Source organism: Gracilinanus agilis, chromosome 1 (genome assembly GCF_016433145.1).
Source record: "Gracilinanus agilis isolate LMUSP501 chromosome 1, AgileGrace, whole genome shotgun sequence".
In the NCBI taxonomy this organism is placed as follows: domain Eukaryota; kingdom Metazoa; phylum Chordata; class Mammalia; order Didelphimorphia; family Didelphidae; genus Gracilinanus; species Gracilinanus agilis.
In genome coordinates this window covers 122,248,253-122,275,800 of record NC_058130.1, presented here as the reverse complement: position 1 = coordinate 122,275,800, position 27,548 = coordinate 122,248,253, and the positions used below count along the sequence as shown (strand labels likewise).

At 35.8% G+C, this 27,548-nt stretch overlaps 1 protein-coding gene across 1 annotated transcript in view; it reads right to left on the bottom strand.

The window, feature by feature from the left end:
- PTPRD (protein tyrosine phosphatase receptor type D) overlaps positions 1-27,548 on the bottom strand; it is a 610,060-nt gene that overhangs the window by 74,555 nt on the left and 507,957 nt on the right. Inside the window, exons 28-29 of the mRNA XM_044656609.1 lie at positions 21,945-22,068; positions 1,654-1,829 (exon numbers count right to left, since the gene is read on the bottom strand). Coding sequence (XP_044512544.1) covers positions 1,654-1,829; positions 21,945-22,068 — 300 coding nt within the window. The remainder of the gene's footprint in view (positions 1-1,653; positions 1,830-21,944; positions 22,069-27,548) is intronic.

Below are 27,548 nucleotides of genomic sequence, written 5' to 3'. Positions count from 1 at the left end.
AAATCCTTTTGTGAGGAGTAAATGGGTAAACAGGCAAATGGAGGTAAGTCATGAATTCTTTAAGGGAGGTTGTACATAGAATATGATGAACTGAAGAAGATTCTTCAGAATCTTAGAAGCTTTAAAATTAGCTCCCTTAAAACACCATTATTCCTTCTGAGTATCTCTGACAAGGCTTGACTTACTTTCAAAAGATTTTGTTGAACCTACTGAACTCCACACTTTCTGAATTCCTAGCCTTGGTACAGTAGCTCTATCTAGCGTGTTACTATTTTCAGATATCTAGATTTCTCCTCATGAATCCCTTGTGTAACTTTTGCTTCTACTCTAACTTAATTTTCCATATATATGCTGTAAAAAGCATCTCAGTTGAATTATTATGGCTATGTCTCTATTTTCAGTAGATAATTGTAAGACTTCCCAGTTTGCAAATTCAAATGAGAAGACTGTGGCTGGCTCTCCTTTTACTATGTTTTTTTAGTCTCCCACAGCATTAATACTCGGGTTCCAATCTGCAATGATTTGAAACTTCAAGGATCTGGAATTTTTATTGAGAGATGGGAGTGAGTAATCCCTGTGCTGATCCAAAAGTCTTTCTATACCTCTGATGATGATATTTCCCATTCATATTGTACCTCACGGCTTGTAAAGCATTCTGTAATTGTTCCCTCCTTTGTTCCGAAGAATAATACCTCAAGGTAAGTGATGTTATCATCTCCATTTTACAGAGAAGGAAACTGAGTCCAAAGAAGTTAGTTACTATGGGTTATAAAATCAGAGACTATCTGGGGTGACAATTTAAATCAGGTCTTCTTGACTAGCAGTCAATAAATTCCAAATACTATATCAATAATCTTTCTCCTTTATAGTGTGAAAGAAAAATAATTTATCACCAGGCAGCCAAACTTCTGATGATGAAAATCTGTTCACTTAGCTATTAGACCTAAGAGAAAAAAGATACAGGTGCCAAATTGGACCCTTTCTAAAGTCTTACTGGTATGCATTCTTTTGGGATAGCCTACAAGTGCCTAGAGGTCACATCTAAGCCATGATGAGATTAAAAATTGACCTTCAGATTACCTGAAACATTGGCCTGTATAAGGTAATACAATAGAAATCTATTCTTTGATATTAAAACCAACTGGAAATTAAATCAGTGAACTAAAATCAGATAAAACTGAATCAGAGGATTAACCAACCTAAGTATTCAGAAGACCTTTCATTGTTCTAGTAGCCCTGACTTCTTTTACTCTCAGAGAATGGATTAATTCAGGGAAAATCTTCTTCTCTAGACCTTCTCTCATGATGAAAGGTAGAAAAAGAGGAAAACATTTAAAAATATTTTTGAAATTGCATTGTTTGAAAAGTCTGCCAGGTCTTGTCCAGCCTGAATTTTCAACAGAGGTTCAAGTTGATTTTTATTTTCTTTAACCATCTCTTTGGATATTACTTTTGGAAAGCAAATATCAGTGGCATGAAAGCATTCCTTCAGTAGTAAACTCAGTAGAATTTTAAAGAATGTTTGTCTATCAAGAGTTGCTGGTTTCACTTCACAATTGATGGTTGTCTGAAAATAAGACCTCAGGGAAAGGTCAGATAATGAGTTGAGTAAAATGTAACAAGCATGGGGATCCAAATTTGCTTTTTTCTTACCCTGGATCGTTCCTCCAATTTTGTCATCATGACAACAGTTGCTCCTCTTTGTTCCCACATCATCCTCCAGAAGTCTCCAAATGTTTCTGGGAGTGATCCTTGAGTTGCTATATAGGCATTTTGTTTCCTATAGCCATCTATGTAGTTGGCATTGACATAATCACTTCCTGGTATCCCTGAAAAGAAATATGATTTTTTTTGTCAAGAGAGTGACAGGTTCACATGAGAAAACTATGAAGAAACATGAGATTAGTAGAAGTACCAAAACTATACAGTCAATGAGTCACAATAGAATCTTGTAATGACTTTTTAAAAGTATAGCTTCTATACGTGAAAAATAACAATTCCAAATTGTACAGCAAAACACAATCATCGTAATAATGAAAGTAGAGGCTATTTCATTGTTTATAACTGGATCATCAGTGCCCAGCCCAGCATGTGGAATTCTATAGATACTTAATAAAAGTTTGCTGAATGCTTGATTGATTAAATGACTGATGGGCATCTTTACTACACTTAAATGTTTGCAAAGCCCTTTCCATCCACTACCTCTTTTGAGGCTTACAACATCCTTGAGATGTAGGTATTGGGATTCCCATTTTGCAAATGAATAAACAGAACATAGAGAATTTCAGTAACTTGTTCACTGCCACAGAACTGGTAAGCCTTAGCAAAAGGATTCCTGTCAAGGTGTTCCAAACTCTAAGGGAAGCACTTTGTTGATTAGTCCCTCCTGTCTCAATGTTATCATCAAATCAAATAGAGTTCTCAAGGGGTTAGGGTACATAGCAATGCAAAAACAAGAAAGCACCTTTAAAAGACAATGATCCTATTTGGTCACAATCTTTTCTGCATGTCAAAGACCATTTTTTTGCTAAAAGTCAAAGAACAGTTCCTGCCAAAAGATTATCCAGTGTTAAATAAAAAAAACAGTACAATTGACACAAGGCAGCCCTTTCTTTCCCTTTTCCTGGCTTTCTCTATAAGTTTTTCCTTTGTGCACAGAATGTTATTTGTAAAGGAGAAACAACTACTTGACCACACTGTTCAGTCATCCTCTAACCCCATCCTGTCCTACAGAAAAACAAAATGTTTTAAAACAACCTTGAGAAGGTTGTTACACTCACTGGCAACCAGTTGTATTTTTATTTCTACCATTTTCCTGATTCCTGTGGTAAAACTGTCTTCTCAAGAAAAGTAATCTAAGTCAGATGTCAACGAGTGGGCCCTGGGATGAACACATGGTATGAAATATCACAAGCACCCACTGGACCAAAAAAGGCATCCTTTTGAGCAAGGATGGAAATATGCCATTGGTTATAACTTTACTCAACTATTACTGCTATTCATGAGGTAGGTAGGGCTCTGGCAGCTGCTTCTTGATGCAGATTCTGTGGTTCTCAGACACTGAATGACTGTGACTAGAGATTGCAGCTATTTATTTCAGGTCAGGAACTACTGAGCCAAGGCCCAGTCCTGCTTCAGCAAAGATGGCACTTGGGACTCTGTGTATGGCTTGGTTCTTAGTCAAGAGTCAGTCTACCTGGATAGGATTCATTTCTACTTGATTGCATGAAGAAACCTCACATTCTCAAATTTCCATTTGGTAGTTACTAAAATTAAAAGACTTCATACATAAGATTTTGGCGAAGAGCCTAACTCAGCTGTCAATCAACTGAAAACTTTTTTCCCCCCCAAGAAAATTCAGAGAGGAGAAATCTGGGTTAATGACTCAGAAAATACATCTGCTGGGCATTGTGCCATACTTTCCTCCTTATCAAGGATAACAAATGTTTCTGTACAATGTATTTGAGGAAAATGAAGGTCAATGTGAGATCTATACCTAAAGAAATCAGGCGGAGCCAACATCCGCATAAATTTCAATCAATTATTATGTAATGAATTGTCTTCTGACACATCTGTTAAGCTTGCACAGAAAAAAGGTTTCTTTCACTCTCTCCTGGCAGAGGAGTGGCTAGTGAATTCAATAATTTCTTGGATGGTCACATTTCCTATTGCCAAGAGCACTCAAACTTAGCCTGAAGGTGATTAGACAGAAGGGATAAATTCTGCTGCACAAACTGCTTTAAGAATCTGGAACTTTTTACCAAAAAAAGGAAGAAAATTTTGTTAATCTAATGCAAAAGTTATTTCTTTGAATATTTCAAAGTATTTTGATTATTTTTGGCATTTAGAATTAGAGTCTAAGGTTCACATCTTAGTTTGAAACATTATTATTGTTTTTTGGGGAAAATCTATCTGCTTCTTTCTTTTATGGGACTCAGTTTTCTTATCTGTCAAAAGGGCATAATAATAACTTGTACTGGCCACCTCATAATCTATTCAAAGGAAAATGTTATAAGCTATCAAATGCTATATAAATGTGCATCATTGCTATCTTCTAAAATGGGAGTCAAGCAGCAGATCAGGTTGAAGTTCTTGCTCCAGCACCTACTAATTTTGTGACTATAAATAAGGTAATCTCTTTGAGTCTCAGTTATTCCATCTTTAAAATAGGTATAATAAACATTGAAATAAGTATCTCATGGAGGTGTCAGAGAAGTGTCTTATGGCCCATAAATCACTATATTAAATGTGGTGAATTATTAATATTACATCTATCCATAAATTCAAAATCAAGAGTTCATTAAGTCTCTATTGTGATATCCCTCCTCATTTAAAGAGGTGGTTATGGGGGGTAGGGTGGGGGGGCAGCTGGGTAGCTCAGGGGATTGAGAACCAGGCCTAGAGATGGGAAGTCCTAGGTTCAAATCTGGCCTCAGACACTTCCCAGCTGTGTGACCCTGGGCAAGTCACTTAACCCTCATTGCCTACCCTTACCACTCTTCCACCAAGGAGCCAATACACAGTATTGACTCCAACATGGAAGGTAAGGGTTTAAAAAAAAAAATAAAGAGGTGGATGCTAGAGAAAAAGTTGTCTTCTAGAAGCCAGGTGATGAGAAGAAATTTCACCTGAGCCTTGAATAGGAGATGAATAAAACTTTCTGCAACTGACAAGTCTGAAGGAGAGGATATAGAATAGCTAAAAGAAATCATTCTCTGCTTTTTAACAGTACTAAGGATAACCTAGCAATTAAGCCTTACTGCTTAATTCCTGACTCCAGGAAGCATTAAGCGTCTCCTTCCATACCTTATTTGTATAAAGCTGTTTGCATGTCTTCACTATGGGGTGTTAGCACCTGGAGAGAAAGGGACCATCTTTTGCCACTCTTTTATCCCCACGGCTTAGCAGAATGCCAGGCACATAGTCAATGTTTATAAAATGTTTGTTAACTGACTGAGCAGGGAAGGAGAAGAGCTTATTGTTACTATTTGTCAATGGGGAGGCCTTGATTCTTTAAAAGAGCAAAGCCAGACTTGGGGGGCAAAACGAAGCAGCAGAACATTTCAGAGAGTTGGGCATCTGCTATCACAATAAATATTAGCAAAAAGATTGACTAATAGAGTGACTTCAGTAAAAGAGAAATCAAATCTGTCTTTAGTCTTGGTGTAAGGACATATTTTTAAGCATCTGTCTAAATGGTCCTATTGTAAAGTTTTATTTTCAGAATGTTTTTAATTCTTAGAATGCCTATTAAAATTTATAAATTCTGAGCTGGATGGGAACTCAGAGGTCATCTGACTATATGCCTTCTTTTTACAAATAAAGAAAATGAGGCCTAGAAGAGTAAGTTAAATGCTAATACTGATACTACTAGTATTAATATTATTATATGTATGTACATATATATAATTATGTTAAATATTAATACTGATACTACTAATGCTAATATTATTCGAGATATTTATATATAATTAGGTTAAACACTAATACTGATACTCCTAAAACTAAAAATCATATTTATAAAAATAATAGCTAAGATGTATAATTGTGCCTAATATGTGCTAGGAACTATGCTAAAAATGATTATCCATTTGGTCTTTTGAAAGGTAGGTGTTATTATTGTCTCTATTTTACATTTGAGGAAACTAAGGCAGAGACTAGGTTGGATTTGAACTTAGGACTTCCTTACTCTAGGTCCAGTGTTCTAGCCACTGGACACCTAATGATTTGTCCAAGGTCATTCAGTAAGTACTAGACCTGGGATTAGAACCAAGATTCCTGACTCCAAGTCCATTACGTACTTTCATGAGGACTCTTGCCATTCCCACATGATAACCATAAAATAGAACAGTAATTTGGGGTGTGTCAAAGAGTAAAATAAGGACCCAAAGAAGTACTACAATGGCTGATTTACATCAATAACATGGGCAATCCAGAATGCCAGAAGGTAGAGTCAAAACCCAGAAACCTCTTCTGTTTGGGTTGGCTCATGGATCCAGATATGGTTTTAACTCTCATCAGAAAGTTGTGGCGCAACATTAAATAAATTATTTTGCATTTGTAATGGATGAAAAGGCCTCTTAAAAATTTTAGGGCTGTAAGAAGGTAGGTTCATTGAAATTTAGGTCTAAAAGACAGAATCCTTTTGTGGGAGCAAAAGTATTCATCCTTCATAATTCAACATGCTTGTGATTGCTATGTTTGTGTATGAAGGCTTGACAAGACTGATGAGCAACAAAGGATCTTTTCCACACTGCAGGCCAACAGTATGGCAATGGTCCCTAGGCTTGCAGCTGTCAGTGCTGTTGGCAGTCTGGCGCTGTTGAAGATTCAGATCCTAAACTCCTTGCCTTGACTGACTTAATTCAAGAAATTTTTTTCAAGAAATTTATTTCTTTAAATCAAGAAACGCCAAAGTATTTTAAATCTATATTTCAGGGTCGTCTACTTGTTGCTGTTGTTTATACACAGTTTAACATACCACCAGTGAATGGCTTTAAAAAAAAAATCTCTTCATATACATCTGGCACTAGGCAATGTTCTTTCTTTGAGATTTCAAAATACTTTCATAGAGGACTTATCTAATTATGAGCAAAAAATCTTACTGGTGATTCATCATATCATCTATTCGTATAAAATTGTCAATGTTTATAAGAAAAGAATAATTATAATTATAATTAGTTTCTCCATGGCAGCAAGTCATGTGAGCTATAAGCAAGGAAGTCTCACTTCTAAGCAAGCATGGAAAGAAAGATGAATTCTGAATTAATGTGCGCAAAGTGACAAGTAATATTTGTCTTTCTGTTGGAGTCAAATATTTCATATGCTGACAATGCTAATTAGTTTCTCTCCTAGAACTCAATGTAAATGTATTTAAAGTATACCTTTCTCTTCTCCAAGTTGGGGAGAGATGGATAAGAAGAAGAAATTAAAGGTAAAAACAAAGTGAAATGATCTGGAAAAGCAGGAGGAAATTCTGACCAGAATCAAGATGGCGGCAAGATGGCACAGTGGATAGAGAGCTTGGCCTGAAGTCAGGAAGACTCATTTTCCTGAGTTCAAATCTGGCCCAAGACACTTCACAACTGTTTGATCCTGGGCAAGAAACTTAACCTATTTGCCTCAGTTTCTTTACTTTTAAAATGAACTAGAGAAGGAAATGGCAAACCACTTCAGTATCTTTGCCAAGAAAACTCCAAATTAGGTCACAAAGAATCAGAAATGACTGAAATGAATGAACAAAAATTTCAAGAGATTGGAGGATAGAAGAATGAGAAGAGGGATCATTAAAATGTACAACTAAAGAATCAAAAGGAAGCTCTTGCTAAGGAGGTTGAGGTTATAGTTTCTCAGGAAGAAGCACCATGAGTCAGAGAAGGATGATATGGATGTAAAGGTACCATCAAGTAAGAGAAAAGCTACCAATAAGAAACAGAAGAAAAGAAGTTCAGCACTGGTGGTCAGTGGCTCCCTGCTGAGGTATGTTGGCAGTAATAACAGGGAGTTCTGCTATCTTCCTGTAGCACACATGCAGAATATGCTGGAGAACCTCCAAAGCCTTGTCAAACCTGAGAACTACTAACCCTTTTGGTGATTCCTGTAAGCACAAATGATACTGTCAGAAAAAAGCTACAAAGCATAGCTAAGGATCATTAAATGCCCTAGGCAAGAATTTATAGACCAAGGGAGATGTTTTCCATCCTGCTACCAGTCAAAATCATGGGCTTCAAAAAAGGCAGATTTGAGAAGTTAAAAAAAACTCTTTAAGAAAAGGGTATCTGAGAATGATTCCTAAGAGACTCCTGGTAGATACTCTTAAAGGGATAGTTAGTTAGTGAATTTCTAGGCTGAGAAATAATGATTACAAAAACTCAGCATGGTTTCACCAAGAAAAGGCCATGCGATATTAACCTCATTTGCTTTTTAGACAGGGTTACTAGATTTGTAGACCAAGAAAATGCTACAGATAAAATTACTTAAATTTGAGAAAAGAATTTGACAAAAACGTGCTATTCTTGTGGGAAAAGGAGGAAATACGGGTAGAAAAGAGAATATTTAGCTAGAGTCATGGCAGTGGCAGTAGAGACATGTGTCAGTCAATGGTAGACTTGAACTTCCAGGCAGGGAAAGACTAACTCTGAATTTGAGAGTTCCTAAATTCAAATGTTCAGGGGGAAAAAAATTCTTAACTCCATATTTCTTGGGTTAAGGAAAGGATTACAAATAGAGGACCAAGGTTGCCAAAAGAAGGGCACACTGCCTTTGAAGAGATAAAATAATGCCAAAGCAGAGGAAGAAAGGAGAGAGGGACCTGGTCTTTGCTAGCCCAGAGATATATTGCCTTGAATTACTGGAAAGAGAAGGTCCATGGGAAGGTGCCACTTAATTCAGCAGTGCCACTCTTCCCCCTTGCAAGTGCATTTACTTCCTAGGGCATTCTAAGGTGCTATCTGATTTTATGTTTTTATATCTGTTTATAAGTGCTTATGAATCTTTTGTACCTTCAGTTTTCTGTATGGGTGAAATAAAGTTTTACTCATATTTGATAAAAATCTTGAACAATGAACATTGTACATTAAATAATTGTGAAGGATCTGGGACTGTGTAGGACTGTTACCCAAATTTTGGGAAACTTAGGACACAAACTCTTTGTTGCTGAATGGTTTCAACTGTGTCCAACCCTTCATGACTTTATTTGGTGCTTTTGTGACAAAGATTTGGACTCATAAAGATAAATCTTCTATACGCCAGGTACAATACTCTATCCACTGTACCATCTAACTGTCCTAAGACACCAATTCTATCTAACATTTATTTTAGAGATTTTCCTATATTAGCTTCAGATAGAAGCTATGAAACAGAGAAATTAAATAATATCCTTAGTATCAGACCCAGTCAGTGTGGGCTAATGCCTTCCAAGGACCATGGGACCATGAAATTATATATATATAGAGAGAGTATACACACAATACATTTTTGGGTGAACACTGGTAAACTAGAGAGTGGGCAGAAGATGGCAGTCAGGATGATAAAGGGCCTTGAAATCATGGCACAGAAAGACTGATTGAAGAAACTAGGGATGTTTAGCTTAAAGAAAGGGAGATGTGATAGAGACTTTCAAGTATTTGAAAGAATAGTATGTAGAAGTGGATTAGGATTATTTTCCTTAACTCCAAAAGGCAGAACCAGGATGTAGCAAAGAAGATTTAGACTTCATGTAAAGAAAGACCTCCTAGCAAGTAGATATCAAAAAGAAGACTGGCTTGACTTTGAAAGTATCTGTTCTCCTTAGCTTGACTACATGTTACATATTCTGTACAGGCAATTTTTATTCAGGTACATTTCAGACTAAATTGTCTTTAAAGTGCATTCTAAGAGATTATTTCATTCTAGTGGGATTGATGATATTGAATTCTTGATTTTTACTATGAATGTATGGAAGAGTTCAACCAAATCTTAGAGTATCATCTGTTTTTTGTTTTTTGTTTGTTTGTTTTTTCTGTGATGAAATAGACATAGCCAGAGAGGATTTATGACCCTAATTCCCCTTCAGCTCAATATCTAAGATTGTATGATGAAATCTGGCATCTAGAACTGGTACTAAATTTGAAAATGACTATGGCATTAAAAAAAGGGACCAATAAAACATTTTTATGAAGCTAAATGAAAAATGCTTTAAAGATACAAACATTCCATACATCACAGAATTCCATGGCTAAATTATTTCTTAAGGAATTTTTCTCTTTATTCTATTGAGAAGGGCTATAATCTTTTTTGCTAATAGAAATCAATTTACTTGAAATCATGTATTTTTCAAAGTCTGATATATCCTGCTACTTAAAAATGTCTAATATAATTATTTTCATTTTCATTATTACTCATAATAATAAAACATTTGATTCCATACTGTGATTTAAGCAATGATGTAATACTCTGTATAATTCTCCACATCTATCTCTGTAGCACAGTTCTATAAACACTCTGGAACCATGAAGGAAAATCTCTTCCTTCCATTGTGCAGTTCAGTAAATGCTTATATAAACAGAGTATTTCTCTGTGGGATTATAACAACCTGACCTCCAACTCACCAGTTAAAGAATCTGGCTGAATACCAGGGTAAAAACTGACCCCTGCAGTATCAGAAATAGAACTGATGGGAATCTCTTTGAAGAACACCAGTGCTTAATTCCCACCCAAATCTGAGAGGCACAAGACCTTTGTTTATCTTGGAATGACTGCAGATAAGTCTCCACATCCATGATTACTGAGGAAATATAGATTATTCGTTTTAGAAGGGACCAACAAATGTCTTCATATTTTGTAATTGAGAAAACTGAGCCCTAGAAACAGTTTGGTGACCAGCACAAAATTATAAAAATATTTTGTGGCAAAGCTAAGTCTAGAATTTGGCCATTTTGAATTTTTTGATTTTCCACAGAAGATTTGACATAGATGCTGGGTACCATCCCTTTGTATCTCAGAAGTGCTAATGTAACATTTACCTTTCTATTGTTTTTCAATATTAAAGGAAAACTTAGCCATATATTTCCTCAGTAATAACTTTTAAACCTCTTCCAGAAGTCATCATTATTGATAACATGTTAAAATTTATCTCATCATTTTAATGCCTCTATGGTACAAATTAGCAATGAAGTTCATTTTGAGATTTAAAAGAAGGATTGTTTTTAGATCCACCTGATCTTTAATTCCTTGTTATCTCTTGGGATTTTAAAACAGTATATTCAGAAGGAAAAATAAAAGATTCTTCTTCTGCCACAAAAACGGATTCTAGTTTACAATGAGGTACAGAATTCGTTCTGGCCGCTAATGAGTCAGAAAGAACATTATCTTCATTTTTCCACCTCATGTGGAACTTGAAATTTGAAATTAATAAAATTCAGGGTTAACTGCTATAAAGAGAAAGTCGATTGCTGTTGAGGACAAAAATGTAGCATACTTTCATTATATCTTAGTTACTATATGTTAAGGCTATTTCTGCTCTGATAGAGTGAACTAGTAGTCTATTTCCAATTCACCCAGAGGAAACACTGTTTTCCACAAAGACAGAATCTATTTAATTGCCTCTCACTGTCCAGTCTTGTAGCTTGGTCAATAGATCCCTTATGTCTAGGATCAAATACAAAGTCCTCCATCTTTTTAAAGTCCTTTATAACCTGCTCCCTTTCTTCCTTTCCAGTCTTCTTACACCTAACTCTCTTTAATGTACTGTGTGATGCAACGACACTAGCCTTCTTGCTGTTACTTGAACAAGACCCTCCGTCTTCCAACTCTGAGCATTCCTATGTCTGGAATTTTCTCCCTTCTCATCTCCACATCTCTGGCTTTCTTTAAGTTCTGTCTTTTGTAAGAAGTCTGTCTCAGTCATTAGTTTTAGTGATTTCCTTCTGAAACTATGTCCAATTTATCCTCAATATATTTGGTTGTGCAAATGTGTTTCTCTATCTATGCCATCAGACTGTAAGCTCCATGAAGACAAAGATTTCTTTTGTCTTTGTTTTTATCCCCACCTTTTTCAAAGGTCCCAACTAACTTAGCTACAATAACAGGCTAAAGTGACAAACACATTCTATATAAATAAAACCACAGAGGGCAGTTAGCTGGAGCAAGCCTGGAGTCAGAAAGACTCCTCGTCCTTAGTTCAAAGCTGGCTTCCTACACTTAACAGCTGTGTAACCCTGGGTGAGTCACTTAAGCCTGTGTGCCTCCATTTCCTGATCTATAAAGTGAACTGGAGAAGGAAATGTCTAACTATTCTAGTATTCTGGCCACAAAAATCCCAAATAGGGTTGCAAAGAGTTGGACAAGAAGGAAACAACTGAACTTCAACAAGAACTTGCTCTATGTAAGTAAATCCATAAAGACAGGTAAGGGTGGCAAGACAAGCACCTTTAAGGCTTTGAATTCCAGTGGATTCATGAGCATGTATTGTGACATCTCTCAGTTATCTACAATCTCTTCCTTTTTGATAAATGGCTGAGTCCCAGCCTACCAACAAGTGACCTGAGTTGAGAAGAGCTTGAGGCTGGTACAGAGGGTGTGGTTATGGGCATCTGAGCAACAGCTGGTCTGAGTGTGTGCCTCTGCCCACATTCCAAAGCTTACTATAAATATTCAGGGGATTACCCACACCTGTGCTTGCCTCTGATTGCAGAATTTGGAAGCGATTTGTCCACAGACTCAGTGTTCTGGGGCTCCCACTGTAACTAATTTATGTATCATGTTCAGAGCCCTTTTTATCTAAATTATATAAAAGGGCATTTTTTAAATGCCTACACGTTAGCCTTCAAGCTTCAGCATGCATTATTTCAAAGAAGTTTTCAAGACCTTCTAACTTAAGAAACACAAGCTACTTGATTCAAAATGAAACCTTCCCCAGTTGTTTCCTTAACCAAAACATCCTTGAGTTTGAATGCTTACTTCCAGGTGTTAGCCCGAATAAACAAGCATCCCTTAGGAGACAACGCTAGTACTATCTGACTTCTCTAACAGCCAACACATTACACACAACACACTGGAGACACAGCTACAAAACAGAGCCTCAAAGGACTTTTTTTTTTTTCAGAAAGCATTTTTTTTCTAGACCTGTCACTGGATCCACTATATAGAAATAGAAAAATCACTCTATCTCCAGACCTCAGTTTCATCATCTGTAAAATAACTAGTAAAATAAGAGCCCAGGAAGTAAGCTCACTCAGACAAACTGAAAGATAATAGAGATTAAAAAGAAATTTATTCTCAGTAGTTCATGTTTTATTCCCACAAGCTATAATGAAATGACAGTAACTGGAATAGCAGCAGTTAACATGCTGTATTCATAGGTAAGTCATCAGCACTCCAAAAATAATAGGGCATGTGTTGGGGAATGTAGATGTCAGCAGTATTTGCTTGGTCTAAAGTAGAAAGTTGCCATCTTAAAAGGTGGTAATTGGATTTACGCTTTACCTACATCCATTTTAAGTACCCTGTGAAATGACTTCTAGTTTACTAAAGGCTAAGGAGACTACTCTATCTAGCTAAGACAAATGCAATCATAAACATTCATCTGGGTATCATTCCAAAAGGGAAGTGCTAGTATATATAAAACAAACAAACCCCTGAAGTAACAGGATTAAATCTTGCTGTGCTTACAATTAAATTGAGAAAATGCACTTAAAAGTTGGAAATGCTGATGAAGTTGTACTATCAACTTAAATCAATGGTTGATGTGATGAAGGACTTGTGAGCCAAATGAACGAACGCTGTTATATGACAAAAATAATTTTTAAGAGATGTCTAAAAATAATTCTCTTGCTACGAGATGCGTTTTGGTAAGAAAGCATCTGTACTGGAGGTGTTCTTAAAATGCAGATTCAACAATTTCTGTGGAATCCAGAAAAAAAAATGAGTGGATAACAATATTGACAGAGTCAAGCTCAAAACCAGAAAACTAAAGGGAATACAACAAAAGAGATCATCTTTAACAAAGCTACATGGAAAGTGTCAGATGGCAGCTATCAAAGGGATCCTTTCAAGAGACAGATAATAACTTAAATTCCTAAGTGACAGAACTTCCTACAGTATGCTTTTCTTTGCCACAATTAAATAAAATATTGCACCAGGCAGCATAAACAATTTTCCAAAATGTTTCATTTTGCTTGAACAGTTGTTTTCATGTATTTTTCCACCTAGTGAATTTATAATAGCTTTTGTAGACACTGTGGTTTGTAAAAAAGGTTTCTCAAAAGAAGGCATTATAAAATGTTTGGGATGGGCAACATGCTAGTATGTCAACCTGTGCTGACAGCTGTTCCTAACCAGCAAGCAACTACAGAAACTGACTGAGGAGAACCTCCTCATCTTAACTTAAAATATAAAAAGCCCGTGTGGTGGCATGCAACTGGGGAATCAATATTGCAGAGTAATAGTAGCAGCTTCTTGCCTTTCTTTTATTAGATTTATCTTACAGAGGATGATTCCCCTGGGAAACACTTTCCCATTTTAAAGGTGCTAAATTGCCCATCACACAAATAATCAAGCTGTTGTAATATGATCTATATTATTTACACTTGGATTTTCCTGAATTGCTTCTATTATGCAAATCAAACAGCAGATGATACATTTTAGATTTTCATTTAAAAGGACACATTTCCCCCTTTTTGCAATTTGTAGCACCATTATTTGGCTAGTCTCCATTTATCAAACATCAATACTTTCTTTTGCTTCACAGATAATTTCAAATATATGCAGCTTTCTCACTTGCGTTTTAAGAGGATGAGATCACACTATATTAGGATCCTAACTCATTTCATTCCTACCTTCACCCACAGCTCTTTTACTCAAGGAGCTCTAAATAAGTTTAAAGAATTTTCCTCTGCTTAAGTGGCTGGGTTCAAAGATATAAGAGGAAATCTAGAATTATTTTGTTTTAAACTGAAGTTTCTAAGAAAGGAAGTGGGAACATGGAGAGAGGCCATTCTTTACATATATCAACGAGGGAAGATAGAATCATAGATTTTGAGGCAGAAGGGCTTCTCAGAGGCTATGTCATCCAACCCTTCTCTTTATATATATAAGAAAACTGGGACTACCAAGAAAGTTAAGTGATCTGCCGAGGTCACACAAGCAATAAGTGAAGAGGCAGAATTTTAACCAAAGTCTTTTTATAACATAGCCAGGTCCTTCCCACTTTAGCACATCATTTAAAGTTCAAATTCTGGAAATATTTACCTTCAAAATTAAGAAAATCCACTCTATGTGTGTATCTCTAACATCATTTAGGATTATAGTACCATAAAATTTTAGAGATAAAAGGTCCTTTAGAGTTCATCTATTCCAATTCCCTTATTAGGACACTGAAACTGAGAGTGGTGAAATTGACTTCCCAAGGTCACACAGCCAGTTAATAGTAAAACAGAGATGAGAGCCCAGTTTTCTTATTGCCAAGCTTGTGCTCATTTTTTTTCTTGCTCTGTATTTGAAAGCATTTCCAAAGCAATCAAAAGAATATCTGAAAAAATGACAGTGTACCACACAAATGTTACAGTGCCCTATGTTATTTATTCCTTAAAAAAACAAACCAATATTCATTAAACTACTAAAAATGCTACCAAGAAGCCTCAGTTTTCATGGTAAAGAAAGAGGATTCTAATAATAACACCATTGAAAAACATGAATTCAAACCCAAACAAATAAGAGTTTTAAGCAGTCTTCCTGGATAAAGTCGATGATAATTTATAACTGGGGGAAAAGGTCAGGGTGTGAAGACATGACCATTGGGATTTCTTATGCAAAAAAGTCTTCTTTAGCTTCCATACAAGATTTCCTAGCTCATTGCAAGTGTGGTTATCATAGAAATAAAAGATTAAATAGCTTCGGAAATGAGAAGCAAGCTGGACAACATTTATAAACAAGGTGTAGATCTGTCCAAAAGAAACAGGGTTCTTTACTAGAGAAATGCTTTATTTTTGTAGGAGGGAAAATAAATTAAGCTTTTGTAAATCATAAGACATAATGATATAAATATAAAGTAACATTTAAGTATTTTATTGCTGATGAATATAATAAATTGAAAATGGGGGAAAAATTAAGGGAGTTAAATCACCAGTTAAACATAATTTAATATAGTAGTAGTAATAATAATGATGATGATGTTGATAATATATCATGATGAAAGCCATGGGTCTGTGAGAGGCATATTTTCAATATGTATTTCCAGTTTTGTTATAATTTGGGAGACATTACAACTTGCTACCATCTTTTATCTTTGGGAAGTAAAATACCTGCTTGTGGGTAGACTATGGATAGCATGGGCTATAATAAATATTAGTTAGATTGAACTGAATTGTAGATATAGAATATCTAAATCAAAGAGGCTTCAAGTTTCTAGCTCAGCTTTCAATTTGGGGCTCACTTTGGGGAAATTATATGTAAAGTAAGCAAAAGGCATATTTTTCATTTGAATCAAATTTTTTAGCTTTTATACAGTAACAAAGTTAGAGGTACAAACCCTAGTTTATCAATGTCTTTTGTGAGAGGACATGAAAACACATTTTTCCCCCTAGTATCATTGACTGTGAAGATGGTAAGGAAGTAGCTTGTAAAGACTAATAATGACAAAGAAGGCCAAGTGGAGGGAACAGATAATACTGAATGACCTAGTTTAGCAGAGAGAGAGGAGTCCTACCACAAAGCAGCCTGACAGTCTCTTAGCCTCTAAGAACATTACAAATCTGTTCCTGGCATCCAGTTCAAATTTATAGTCTCCCCAATTCATATTCTTGCTTTCCATAATGGAGTAGAGACATGGCTTTCTGATATTTGAGCCTAAATTACTGCTTATTGTTGGAATTATCTGAGAGACCAAAGGATCACCATTGATTTGCTTAACATATCTAAAGAGTGGGAAGAAAGAGGCCAAATGTAAGCAGTACTCATCCAGGATCTCTGTTCAGTCTGCACATAAATGTAAACAATGAATAAATACAGTATGATTCATGAACTATTCGTCCCAAAAGGACAGCTGCCTTGTTGTCACTGTCCCACACATTACTAGCCTTGGCCATCTAACTAATTTTTTAATGAGGCTATGGCCAAGTTTTTCATTTTGCTAAATGGAAAATGAGCACCAACTAATTCAGTTATCTAGAGGAAGCCATAATACTGTCAAAAAAAGTCCTGCTTCCCTTTATAAATCGTGTTTCCTTTTAAACTAAAAAACAAAATCCATATCGCACACACATACACACATATATGCATTTCCCCCCAAGGTTTATTAAGAATGATTTAGTGATTAAAAAAAAAGACACTAGCTTTCCATGACCATTCTCCTTTCCCCACCTGGATCCATATCTTGTTCCCTTGCCTCAAACTACAGAGAAGATATTGTATCAGCTCTTAAACACCATGGATTTCTGGAGCAATAGGGAATGGGGAGAGGCATGGCTAAAACACTTAGTAATCTGTCTGGGTCTCTCCTGCCCAAAATGGCAGACAGCTTAAGGAATTTTCCCTTATCAATCTTAGTTTCAGCTTTTCCCACAATGACTACTATGAGGCAAAGACCAAGATATATTTCATTAAGGAAGAAAAAAAGGTAGGAAAAGTAGACTGAAATCTCTGATTCCTCTCAAGGTTAAGGGAACAACTGCTTAGACTGATGTCACATAGTACTTTGATAAAGAAGGGAGATTGGGGCAATTATTTATTTCAATTCAACAAACATTTTTAAAGGATCTAAAATGTATGGTATTATGCTGAGTGCTGGGATGTAAAAATGAAAGATAGGTTGGAGCCAGACTGTGGAATGTCAGAGTATTCCCAATTCCCAATTCAATTGTTAGGGTAAGAACTTTCTATTTGATGGTACAGGAAAAAATGGGGCAAATAAAAATGCCCTGTAGCAATGGAAAACTACTGAAGGTTTCTGAGTAGGGGAATACTATGATAAAGAAAGAAGATTGTAATTTCAAAAAGACTATGACAATAAGAATTCTTTACTGAGGATTCTTTTGGGGAATTTCTTAATCTCAAAATTGTCTTTTGGAGAAGTTATTGTGGAGTTATTGTACTGGTAAACATTGAAGATTTAGAAAGGAAAACAAGCAAACAAACAAGGATAAATAAGCACTTCTCTAGATTGAAAAGTTTAAACAGCAAAGTCTCCATGGATTAGATGGGAGGGTCTTAGCTTAACAGCTGCTCAAGTGAAAAAGAACTCAGGGTTTTAGTTGCCTGCAAGCTTAACATGAGTCAACAGAACAACACAGCTGCCAAAGAAAACAAAACAAAAAACAAATTAGTCCAACCTTCAGTTTCATTAAAGGAAACCTGGAGAACAAGATGACGGTCTCTAGCACTTTTAAGTGTTCTCTGGAGGATGGAGAGAACAAAATGATCAAGAATCACATAGGATGAGATGGTTTGGATGGCTTGTGATTTACACTGGTGGAAGTAAAATTCCCAATAAGGAGATCAAAGATTGATTGAAATACTGAAGAATAAGAAAGGTCTTAGAAAAAAAAAAGTGCCATGAATCTATACAGATTTGACCCTCTGTGGAATACTATGTTTACTTACTGGCACTTGGTGATAAGAAAGGCTTTGAAAACACAGCTTGGCTAGATGATGGCAACTAGAAACCACTTTGCAAGAAGACAAAGAAAGAATTTGGAAATGTTAGGCTGGGTGAAGAAAAGACAACAGGAGACATGAGGGAGTAGCTTAAATACCTGAAGACTATTTATTAGCACTGTTAATGAAGGAGCAGTTAGGGCCATGGGAGAAATATTGGTTTAATTGGTTATCACTAGGGCTAGGAAAAGGCAGGTAAGTGGTAAAGTAGATAAGAGGGCCTGGTGTCAAGAAGACCTAAGTTCAAATCTGGCCTTAAACATTTACTAGCTGTGTAGCCCTGGGCAAAGACATTTAACTCTGTTTGCCTCAATTTGTTCATCTGTAAAATAAGCTGGAGGAGGAAATGGCAAACCACTTTAATACCTTTGCCAAGACAACCCCATGTTGGTTGTGAACAACAACAAGGCTAAGAAAAGCAGCAAAGCCATCTCCAACTAAGTTGAGGAAGGGTTGCTACCAATTGTCAGTGAATTAATGCAATTCTTCTTTTTGTTGGCTTTAGGTGACTTGGACTGGTTTTGAGGAAAGAGTAAGACCCTGGTATCTACACCCTTTTGGACTTCTCCATTGTTCTCTAGGAACCTCTTTATCCCATAAAATTATGTCAGCACTAATTGAGGGGTTGTTCATCAATTGGGAAATGGCTGAACAAATTGTGTTACATGTTTATAATGGAATACTACTTGTTCTATATGAAATGGTAAGCAAGATGATTTCAGAAAAAGCTAGAAAGATCTGTGGTAACTGATGCAGAGTGAAATAAGCAGACCTGGGAGAACATTGGACAGAATGACAGCAATATTGGAAAATACTTATCTGTGAAAACTTTACTACTTTCAGCAATACAATGATCTGGGACAAACCTGAAAGACATGACAGGGAGGCAATGCTATTCACCTCTAGAGAAAGAAACTGTTGGAGTCATTTTTCACATCAGTGTATTTATGGTTTTATTTTGGGGTTTTGGTTAGGTATGACTTTGCTCTTACCAATATGGAGGTGTGTTTTGCATGACAATAAAAAGATCACTTCAGCACTGGAACTCACACTTCTCAGTACCCTTTGCCCAGGAGTCCCTCTCTACTTCTTACTGGAGGATGGAGAGCTTTCCCAGGACTTTCATTTAAGGTAGATGCTCAGGCCAGCTATATTTTCACTTTCCACCCAGCTGCAATCCTCTGGATTTCTCCATCATGCCTCTTCACCAGACATTTCTGTCCCCCACCAGGTATTTTCTTCCTCATCTGCTTTTCAGCTTCCCTTTGTGTGTTATACTCCCCTAAACTTCTTGAGGGCAAGAATTGAATTTTGCCTTTCTTATATATTCCTAGTCATTAGAACAGTGTCTGTCACATAGTAAACATAATAAATGTTTATTGACTGACTGACAGACTGACTGACAGACTGACTCTGGGGCTAAAGAAGTCTACCAGTTAACAATCTGAAACTCTGAGAAGAAACCTCCCCTTTACATGTGTCCACCATGTCTCTTCTTACATATGTTGCCTTGGTAGAAAAGTAGCTGGGGAAGTATATGTGTATTTTTGCTTCCAGACTGTCAAGAATCCCATGGCAACACATGGTGCAACCCATAATGCCACGACATCCATTTTATGGTAATAGCTGAGTCTATGAAGATAGAATCTTTTTGAGTTAACCTTGGCTCTGTTTAATCAAGCAAAGGGCATATTTGAGAACTCTTGTAATTTATATGAATTGGATTTATGGAAAATACTGCAAAAAAAGATGGAAGTAGTACCAAGGTAGAAGTAACAAGGAACTAGAATTCATCTAAATATAAGAGATGATATTCTGACAAAGAGAGCTAGACAAAGTGGGAGACGTCTGCCTTATGAGATGGAGAGCTCTTGGAAAGATTCCTATATGGATGTTAAGTTAGATTACAGAACTTCTGAATTCCATTCCTACTCTAAGCTTCTAACCTATGATTATTATTAGGACTTGTTTTACTTAATTTTTTAACAAAATGTACAGGAAATAAAGGATACGGTGAAACTTCTAATTTATGAGAAGCACATTCTTATGAATTACCAGGAATAAATTTGAAGCAAGTCACATAAGACTCTATGAGTTAGAAGAAAAATGGTAGAAATGTTTCAATGAAGGAATAAAGGAATATTATCCTGCCCTTCATAAAACCATGCTGAGCCTACAGGTAGAAAATTAGAAGTTATCGTATACCATAAAAAGGCAGAATTATACAGAAGAAGAGAATTAGACTAGAAGGTGAGAGGCCTAGATTAAAATTCTAACTTTGCCATAAAACAATAAGAGAACTTTGGGCAAGTCATTTTTCTCTTTTCTAGAAATTCACTTCTTTAACCAATAACACCAGAGCTGAACCTTTCTCTAGTGTAAACACTACTTGTCTTTCTGTAAGAGGGGATTCTTAATCCCTTTCTTCTAATTTAACTGGGGACCTAGAGGTCCTTTTACCATGGAGATGTGTAAAGATATACCAGCCCACAGTGAAAGGAAGTAGAAAACAGGGAGACAGAAAGTGAGGTAAGAAGAGGTTTGAAAAAACCAGTGCAAGGACTGAGAGGGGCTTTTAGGCTTTTTGACCTTTTTTGAGTTGGGAGGTGGTTGGTCGTTGGTAGTTGTTTGTTGTAATATATATATATATATATATATATATATATATATATATATATATATATATAAATTTTTTTTAAAATTCAGCCTGGTGATGATCAGCTGGACTTTCTTGAACAGCAGTTATAGGCAACTAAAGGCAGATATAGGGAGTTATAGGGCAGCTAGTTAGGTATTAGGCAATTTCTTTCTCTACCTCTTTCCTATAATTCTCTCCTTTACTATATTCATTTTACTATATTCTTTTACTAGCTCTATTTTAATAAAACTAAATTGTTAATTTTTAAAAGCTACTAGAAGTTTTCTTTTTCTCTGGCTTAAAGGGAAAACATTAATTTACAAATCTACTATATTCTCATTAAAACTTAAGTTATTAAAAGCTGCTCTCTTATTTGTTAAAACTCCAAATTTAACCCTTACATTTCACAACATGATGAACATGGAAATATGTTTTTTATGATAACACATGTACAATTTATATCATATTGCTCTGCTGTCCTGGGGGAGGGGGAGGGGGAGAGGAAAGGATGCAAACAAAGATTGAAAATGTCACAAAATGATTATTAAAAATTGTATTGACATTTAATCTGGGAAAAAATTAAAAAATAAAAATAATCAGAGTTGAACCTAATGATTTCTCAAAATCTTTCCAAGTGGGGGCAGCTGGGTAGCTCAGTGGAGTGAGAGTCAGGCCTAGAGACAGGAGGCCCTAGGTTCAAACCCATCCTCAGCCACTTCCCAGCTGTGTGACCCTGGGCAAGTCACTTGACCCCCATTGCCCACCCTTACCAATCTTCCACCTATGAGACAATACACCGAAGTACAAGGGTTTGAAAAAAAAAGCATAAAAAAAATCTTTCCAAGCTCTAGTATTCAATAATATCAAGATTCAAACAAAGTTGGAGAATACCTGGAATACAGCATCTTCTTTAATCAAAAATTATATCAGAATCTATGAGCTGCAATCTCATAAGCCATTCATTCTAATCAGTATGGGAAAAGAGTTCTCTCTATAACTGACAATTGGTTGCCAATTTCGGGAGACCTCCAATAATCCATTTTTAGATAACTGTAAGAGTTAGGCATTAAGTTTTTGACTTGAAGCAATTATTTCTCTTTTCAGGACTGGCTAGCAGGTAGGCATACAAACTTTTCAATCAATGTAAAGGATATATATGCTCCATGGGTTTCCTTACCTTCAATTGCTGATAAGAGAACCCGGGAATGGTCATATGCAATTACATTTGCGTATCTATTCTTTGGTTTGTTTACTTCCAGATTTGAATGCTCCCATGTGAACTGCTGACCAGGGTCAATTGACTTGAAAAGAAAAACAGGCAAGGAAACAAGAATCAATATCTGTATAACAATGCATTACAGACATTTATCAAAAGAAGCAAACATAGCCACATTTTTTTATGCTGAAACCAAATTACATCAAGATGATCTATACTGAAAAGATATGGAGTGTAACATGAAACATGGAGTGCCAAAATGAAAAGCTGTCATTTTTGTAGTAATTGAACGCTTATGTGACCTTACTTTGTCCTCACAATCACCATTTGAGGTCATGACTTATTGGCATAATTTCTGTGTTATTGTCTTCCATTAAATTATGAACTCCTTGAGAACAGGGTCTGTTTTTAACTTTTTTTTTTTTGGTAACCCACACTGCCCAACACATAGTAAATATTAAATACATTCAGCTATATCATTGAAGGAAATTTCTAAATTGATGAGATCACAGGCACACTTGTATATGAATTAGAAGAATAAGTAACAAAATAAATCATGAAAAACCCAGATCAGGCTTAACTTTAGTCAAAAAGTGTATCTGTGTAGTCCAATATCATTGAAGAGTAATTGTGTTTTTCAGCAGATTGCTTTTCAGTAAAAAATGTGTCTAGTACATCGAGATTTTACCTGAAGATATCCATAAGAATTGTCCAGAGTGATCAGCCTGAAATTCTAATATCAAAGTAACTGCTGGTCTTTGTTTCATTTTACCTTTTCTTATCATTTCTTCTCTCTATATATATATTTTACATTCTTGGGACCCATTATTTCCTCCACTGTTCATTTTACTTAAAGGAAGTGAAATTGTTTAAGGGCAAAGATATTAGATGTAAAAGAATGAATAAACTCTCTGTTTATATTTCATCCTAGCCATTTTGGGGGGAATTGCTTCTTCTTCTTTTTTTTTTTTTTTTATAAAAATCCTTACTTAATTTTATAACAGATTTTAAAATTTGCACTTTTTGTTATAGTCAAATATGGAAATTAAAATGTTCTGAACCAAATTTTTATAATACAATCATTCAATATTCATTTATGTACAGAATCATAAAGAATAAAAAATGAAAATATATTAATCAATAAAGATCTTATTACTATTTTCTAGGCACTTTGTTCAGTCCAGAGATTTTAAAGAGGAAAAAAGAAATGTTTTTTTTTCCCCTCTAGAATCTTACATTCTATTAAAGGAGACAGCATGAATACATATACATTTATATAAAATGTTGTTTCCTGGTGGTTGTTGTTGCTGACTCCAGTTGGGGTTTTCTTAGCAAAGATACTGGAGTGGTTTGACATTTCCTTTTCCAGCTCATTTTATAGAAGAAGAAACTGAGGCAAATAGGGTCAAATCATTGGTCCAGCTAGTAAGAGCCTGAGGTCATATTTCAACTCAGGAAGGGGAATATTTCTGACTCCAAATCTAGCACTCTATTCACTGAGCCACCTAGCTGCTATATAAAATATATTGGATATAAATGTGAGGTAATTTGGAGGAGACTGAGGCACTGCCTGAAGTAAAGAAGAGGTGTTTGATCTGAGTCTTGAAGGAAAATGGAGATTTTCAAAGGTATAAAGCTTAAAGAAAGTAATAGCTATAGAGTAATCTGTCAGAAGAACAGCAAGAAGACCTGTTTCCTTGAACCATAGAGTATGTGAAGATGAATAAAAAGGCTATACAATTGTAGTTCAAAACCAGGTTGTGAAAGACTTTGAACTCCAAACAAAGGAATCTTTATTTGATCCTAGAGGAAATACAGAGTATCTCAAGCTTTTGTAAAGTGCTTTAAAATGCAAACAAAAAAATTTGCATTTAATCCAAGTGGCAATAGGGAGCCAGAGTTTATTGAGCAGTGGAGATATATATTGAACCCTGTACTACAGGAAAATAACTTTCAGAACTATATTGAGAATGGAGTAGAAAGGGGCAAGCCTTGAGTTAAAGAGGCTAATCAAAGCGCTATTACAATCACAGTTGGGATTAAAGTTTTTATCAATAACTTTATAACAGAGGAAATTAAAGATATAAGATTAATAACTTTATTACCATTCCAAATGATATGAAATTTTCTAATATTCCTTCATTCAAACATTTAAGTACTGACTGTATATGCTAGGCACACATACATATGTATATGACCTCCTGAGAAGACTGATTTCTTTTTGGTAGCAAGGGGAAAAGGGAAGGGAAGAAGAAATGAATGAGTATATATGAAGTGCCTACTATGTGTAAGGCATTGTGCTAATGCTTTATGTCATTAGATCTATTAAATGCCTCAAATAGCTTCTGAACATGATTCAATTATCAGTAGTCTCCAATTCACCAAGGTCTTTAGTAAAAAAACAGCCCATTTAGTTTCTTTGCTTATATGTCTCTCCAAATTGTTGAGTCCCAGTTGACTTTACAGAGTACTGTACCTTAACAGGAATCTACTAAATAACATAATTAAGGCCATTTCTGTTTTCTTGGGAAGTTCATGGTTGGAAATCTAATATGCTACTTTAGATAGCACACAAATTGTAACAGAAAAGGTGAGGGTTAAGCTAGAGAAACTGCATTGTTAACAGTCACCAGTGTATCAGCCTTTAATACTCAAAACTCATTAGCTTGGGGCTTAGTCATTAAGTACTGTGATCCTGAAATTATAGCTGTCACCAACCTTAGACTCAACTAACAACAGTTCTGGTTATATGAGCTCTTTCCCTCTTGTTTCCCTCTCTAAAATATCCTAAGAATATCTTACAGATGTTGGCTGTCTTTGTTGGAAGACATTATTCTCTTTGATGAACTTTTCTTTCATCTGTATAACAGCTCACCTACAGATGTGTAAAACTGTCTATATTAAATGAGAGTAATTAAATTGCATTGAGGAATTCAAGGATTTCTGTCAACTTGCTTCTTCCTCTTTTCATTTTACCTGCTCTCATAAGACTCACTATCTACAGAGAAAAATGAAGAAAAGGAGAATGGATTTGTAGTTATGCCACAAAAATTGTTATTTGTTCAGTGTATCACAGAAAACTTTCCAGAGTGTGGTCCCCTGGGAAAGATGGATCAAGGGAGGAAAAGTTATTCAACCAGCCAGCTGGGTAGAGTCAAGCTAATAGGCACAAGTCATCTCAGTGAAACATACCAGAAAATGGCTATCTTTTATCTCCTCCAACCAAGTTATATCTCCTTCTACCCTATCACCTTGTGTCATACTGGAGCAAATCCTTTGAGATATCCTGTTAAAAATGAGGATGGCTCCACATACATGATGAAACAGATGGGATGCAGCCTACATTTGTACCCGTTTCACACAGAAAAAACAAACATTGATTAAATGTTGAATTGTCTTTAGGTAATTCAGCACTCATCCATCTGGATCTGTCTTTTGGGCTGAATCAGTGCTGTTCTTGTAAGTTGTTAGAATCAGGAAAGCAGTAAGTAAGCTCAGGAGTTTGGGAAAAATATATAAACACTCTGAGCATGCAAAATGTAATAATGATTATTGAAAACTTTTTAAAATAAATGACAATAGACCTGAGTACATGTGGTCAAATCCTCATTATCTATAGCAATGAGATAAAGCAAGAAGCCTTATGAATGCCATCAACCATTTATCCTTCAAATCCTATCCGTTAGTCTTTCATAGAGCAGATGATAAGTAATAGCACCTGGCAGATATCCATTGCATATCCTGTTCTACTGGTCTTTGAGAAATGTGCCAATGAGCACTGTAATAGCCAACCAACAAAATAAAGAAAAGCTGACTGTCACAGTAATACATCAATTGGAAACACAGAAGAGAGGGGCAGCTACTTGGTGGCTCAGTGGATAGAGAGCCAAGCCTAGAGATGGGAGGTCCTGCATTCAAATCTGTTTTCAGATACTTCCTGGCTGTGTGACACTGGGAAGTCACTTAATCCTCATTGCCTACCCCTTACTCTTCTTCTGCCTTGGAACCAATACACAGTGTTGATTCTAAGATGGAAGGTATGGGTTTTTATTAAAACACACACACACACACACACACACACACACACACACACACACACAGAAGCTGATCATGAATCCTCAGATAATCACTTTTTAGAAAATTCAAATGGTAGATAATATACAGTGACATTGACTTAATAAGTTTTTATGAGTAGCTGCTTCTTATTCCCCTTTATTTTGCTCTGCAGTTGGTAAAGTGGTACCAAGAGAGAAAAAGTCATAGAATGAGAATGTTAGTTCTGGCAGGATATTACATAGCATTCTCTGCCATTCCCAGTGTTCCTAAATAAGCTGCCATAAAGGAAAAGAGTTACTGACACTCCTCTTTATAAATTATGCCAAGAATATCTTACAGATGTTCAATGACTTTGTTGAAATATGGTATCTCTTTGATGAATTTCTTTTACTCTAGCTCTAATGCCTTTTCATTCTGTAATTTGATAAAGATCTTACAGCTACTTAGTGGCTACTCTAGTACTACAACCCAGTTCTTCTAATCCCTTGTCCAGCATTCTTTTAATTCTCCCACTACCAATATAGCTAAAGTCAGGAAAACATGACAAAGAATTGAATATGGCAATTGAAAGAGAAGAGCTCCAGGATGACTCTGAGGTTATGAAACTGAATGACTAGGTCTGGTATTCTTAACAGAAACAGAAAAATGAGTTCTGTTCTTGAAATTTTGAGTTTAAGAGGCTGATAGGTAAACATTGTCAGCAGCCAAATGGGGGTATTCTCCTGGGATTCAGGAGAAAGATTAGGATGGGATATATAAACTTGGGAGTTATCTGGGTAGAGATTATAAGTGAACATTTGGGAACTGATGAGGTCATTTGGCGGGGGGGCGGGGGGAGGGACGATGATCTGAGATAACAGTTTTGAAACTGAACAGGGATGATCGCATGGAAGAAGAAAATTCAAAAGAGATTTTACAAAATTGAGAGATCATATAGGAGGAAGGAGTGATTAACAGAACCAAAAAACTTAGAAACATCAAGGAAAATAAGGATGAGAAGGGTCCCTGAATTTAGCAATTAAAGATCATCAATAATTTTTCTGATGAAAGTTTTGGTAGAGTGGTAATGTCAAAATCTTGACATTAAGGGGCTGGTGAGAAGACAGATGCAATAAGAACAGACAAGTTTTTCTAGGTGTTTGTCAAATAGAGACAAGAAAAATAGAGCCTAGTAGCTTGTGGAAATGGAATGTTTCTTAAAAGATGGAAGATATCTGGATGTTGTATAATATTAATTTTCTCAATAAAGCACAAGGCAAATTTTCATGTTTTTAGATAGCAAAAAGAATCAAAGTGAATAAGGAAAGGGAATGATCTCTTTTAAACTATATCTTGTAGAGGAGAAAAGAAAGATGGGAAGGACTGGTTTTGAAAAAGAGAAGAACTATCTATTTTTCAGATAACAGAAAACAAAGGAGGGGGGGATAGGTTAAGATATATAGGTTTTTCTTTAACCCTAACCTTCCGTCTTGGAGCCAATACTGTGCATTGGCTCCAAGGCAGAAGAGT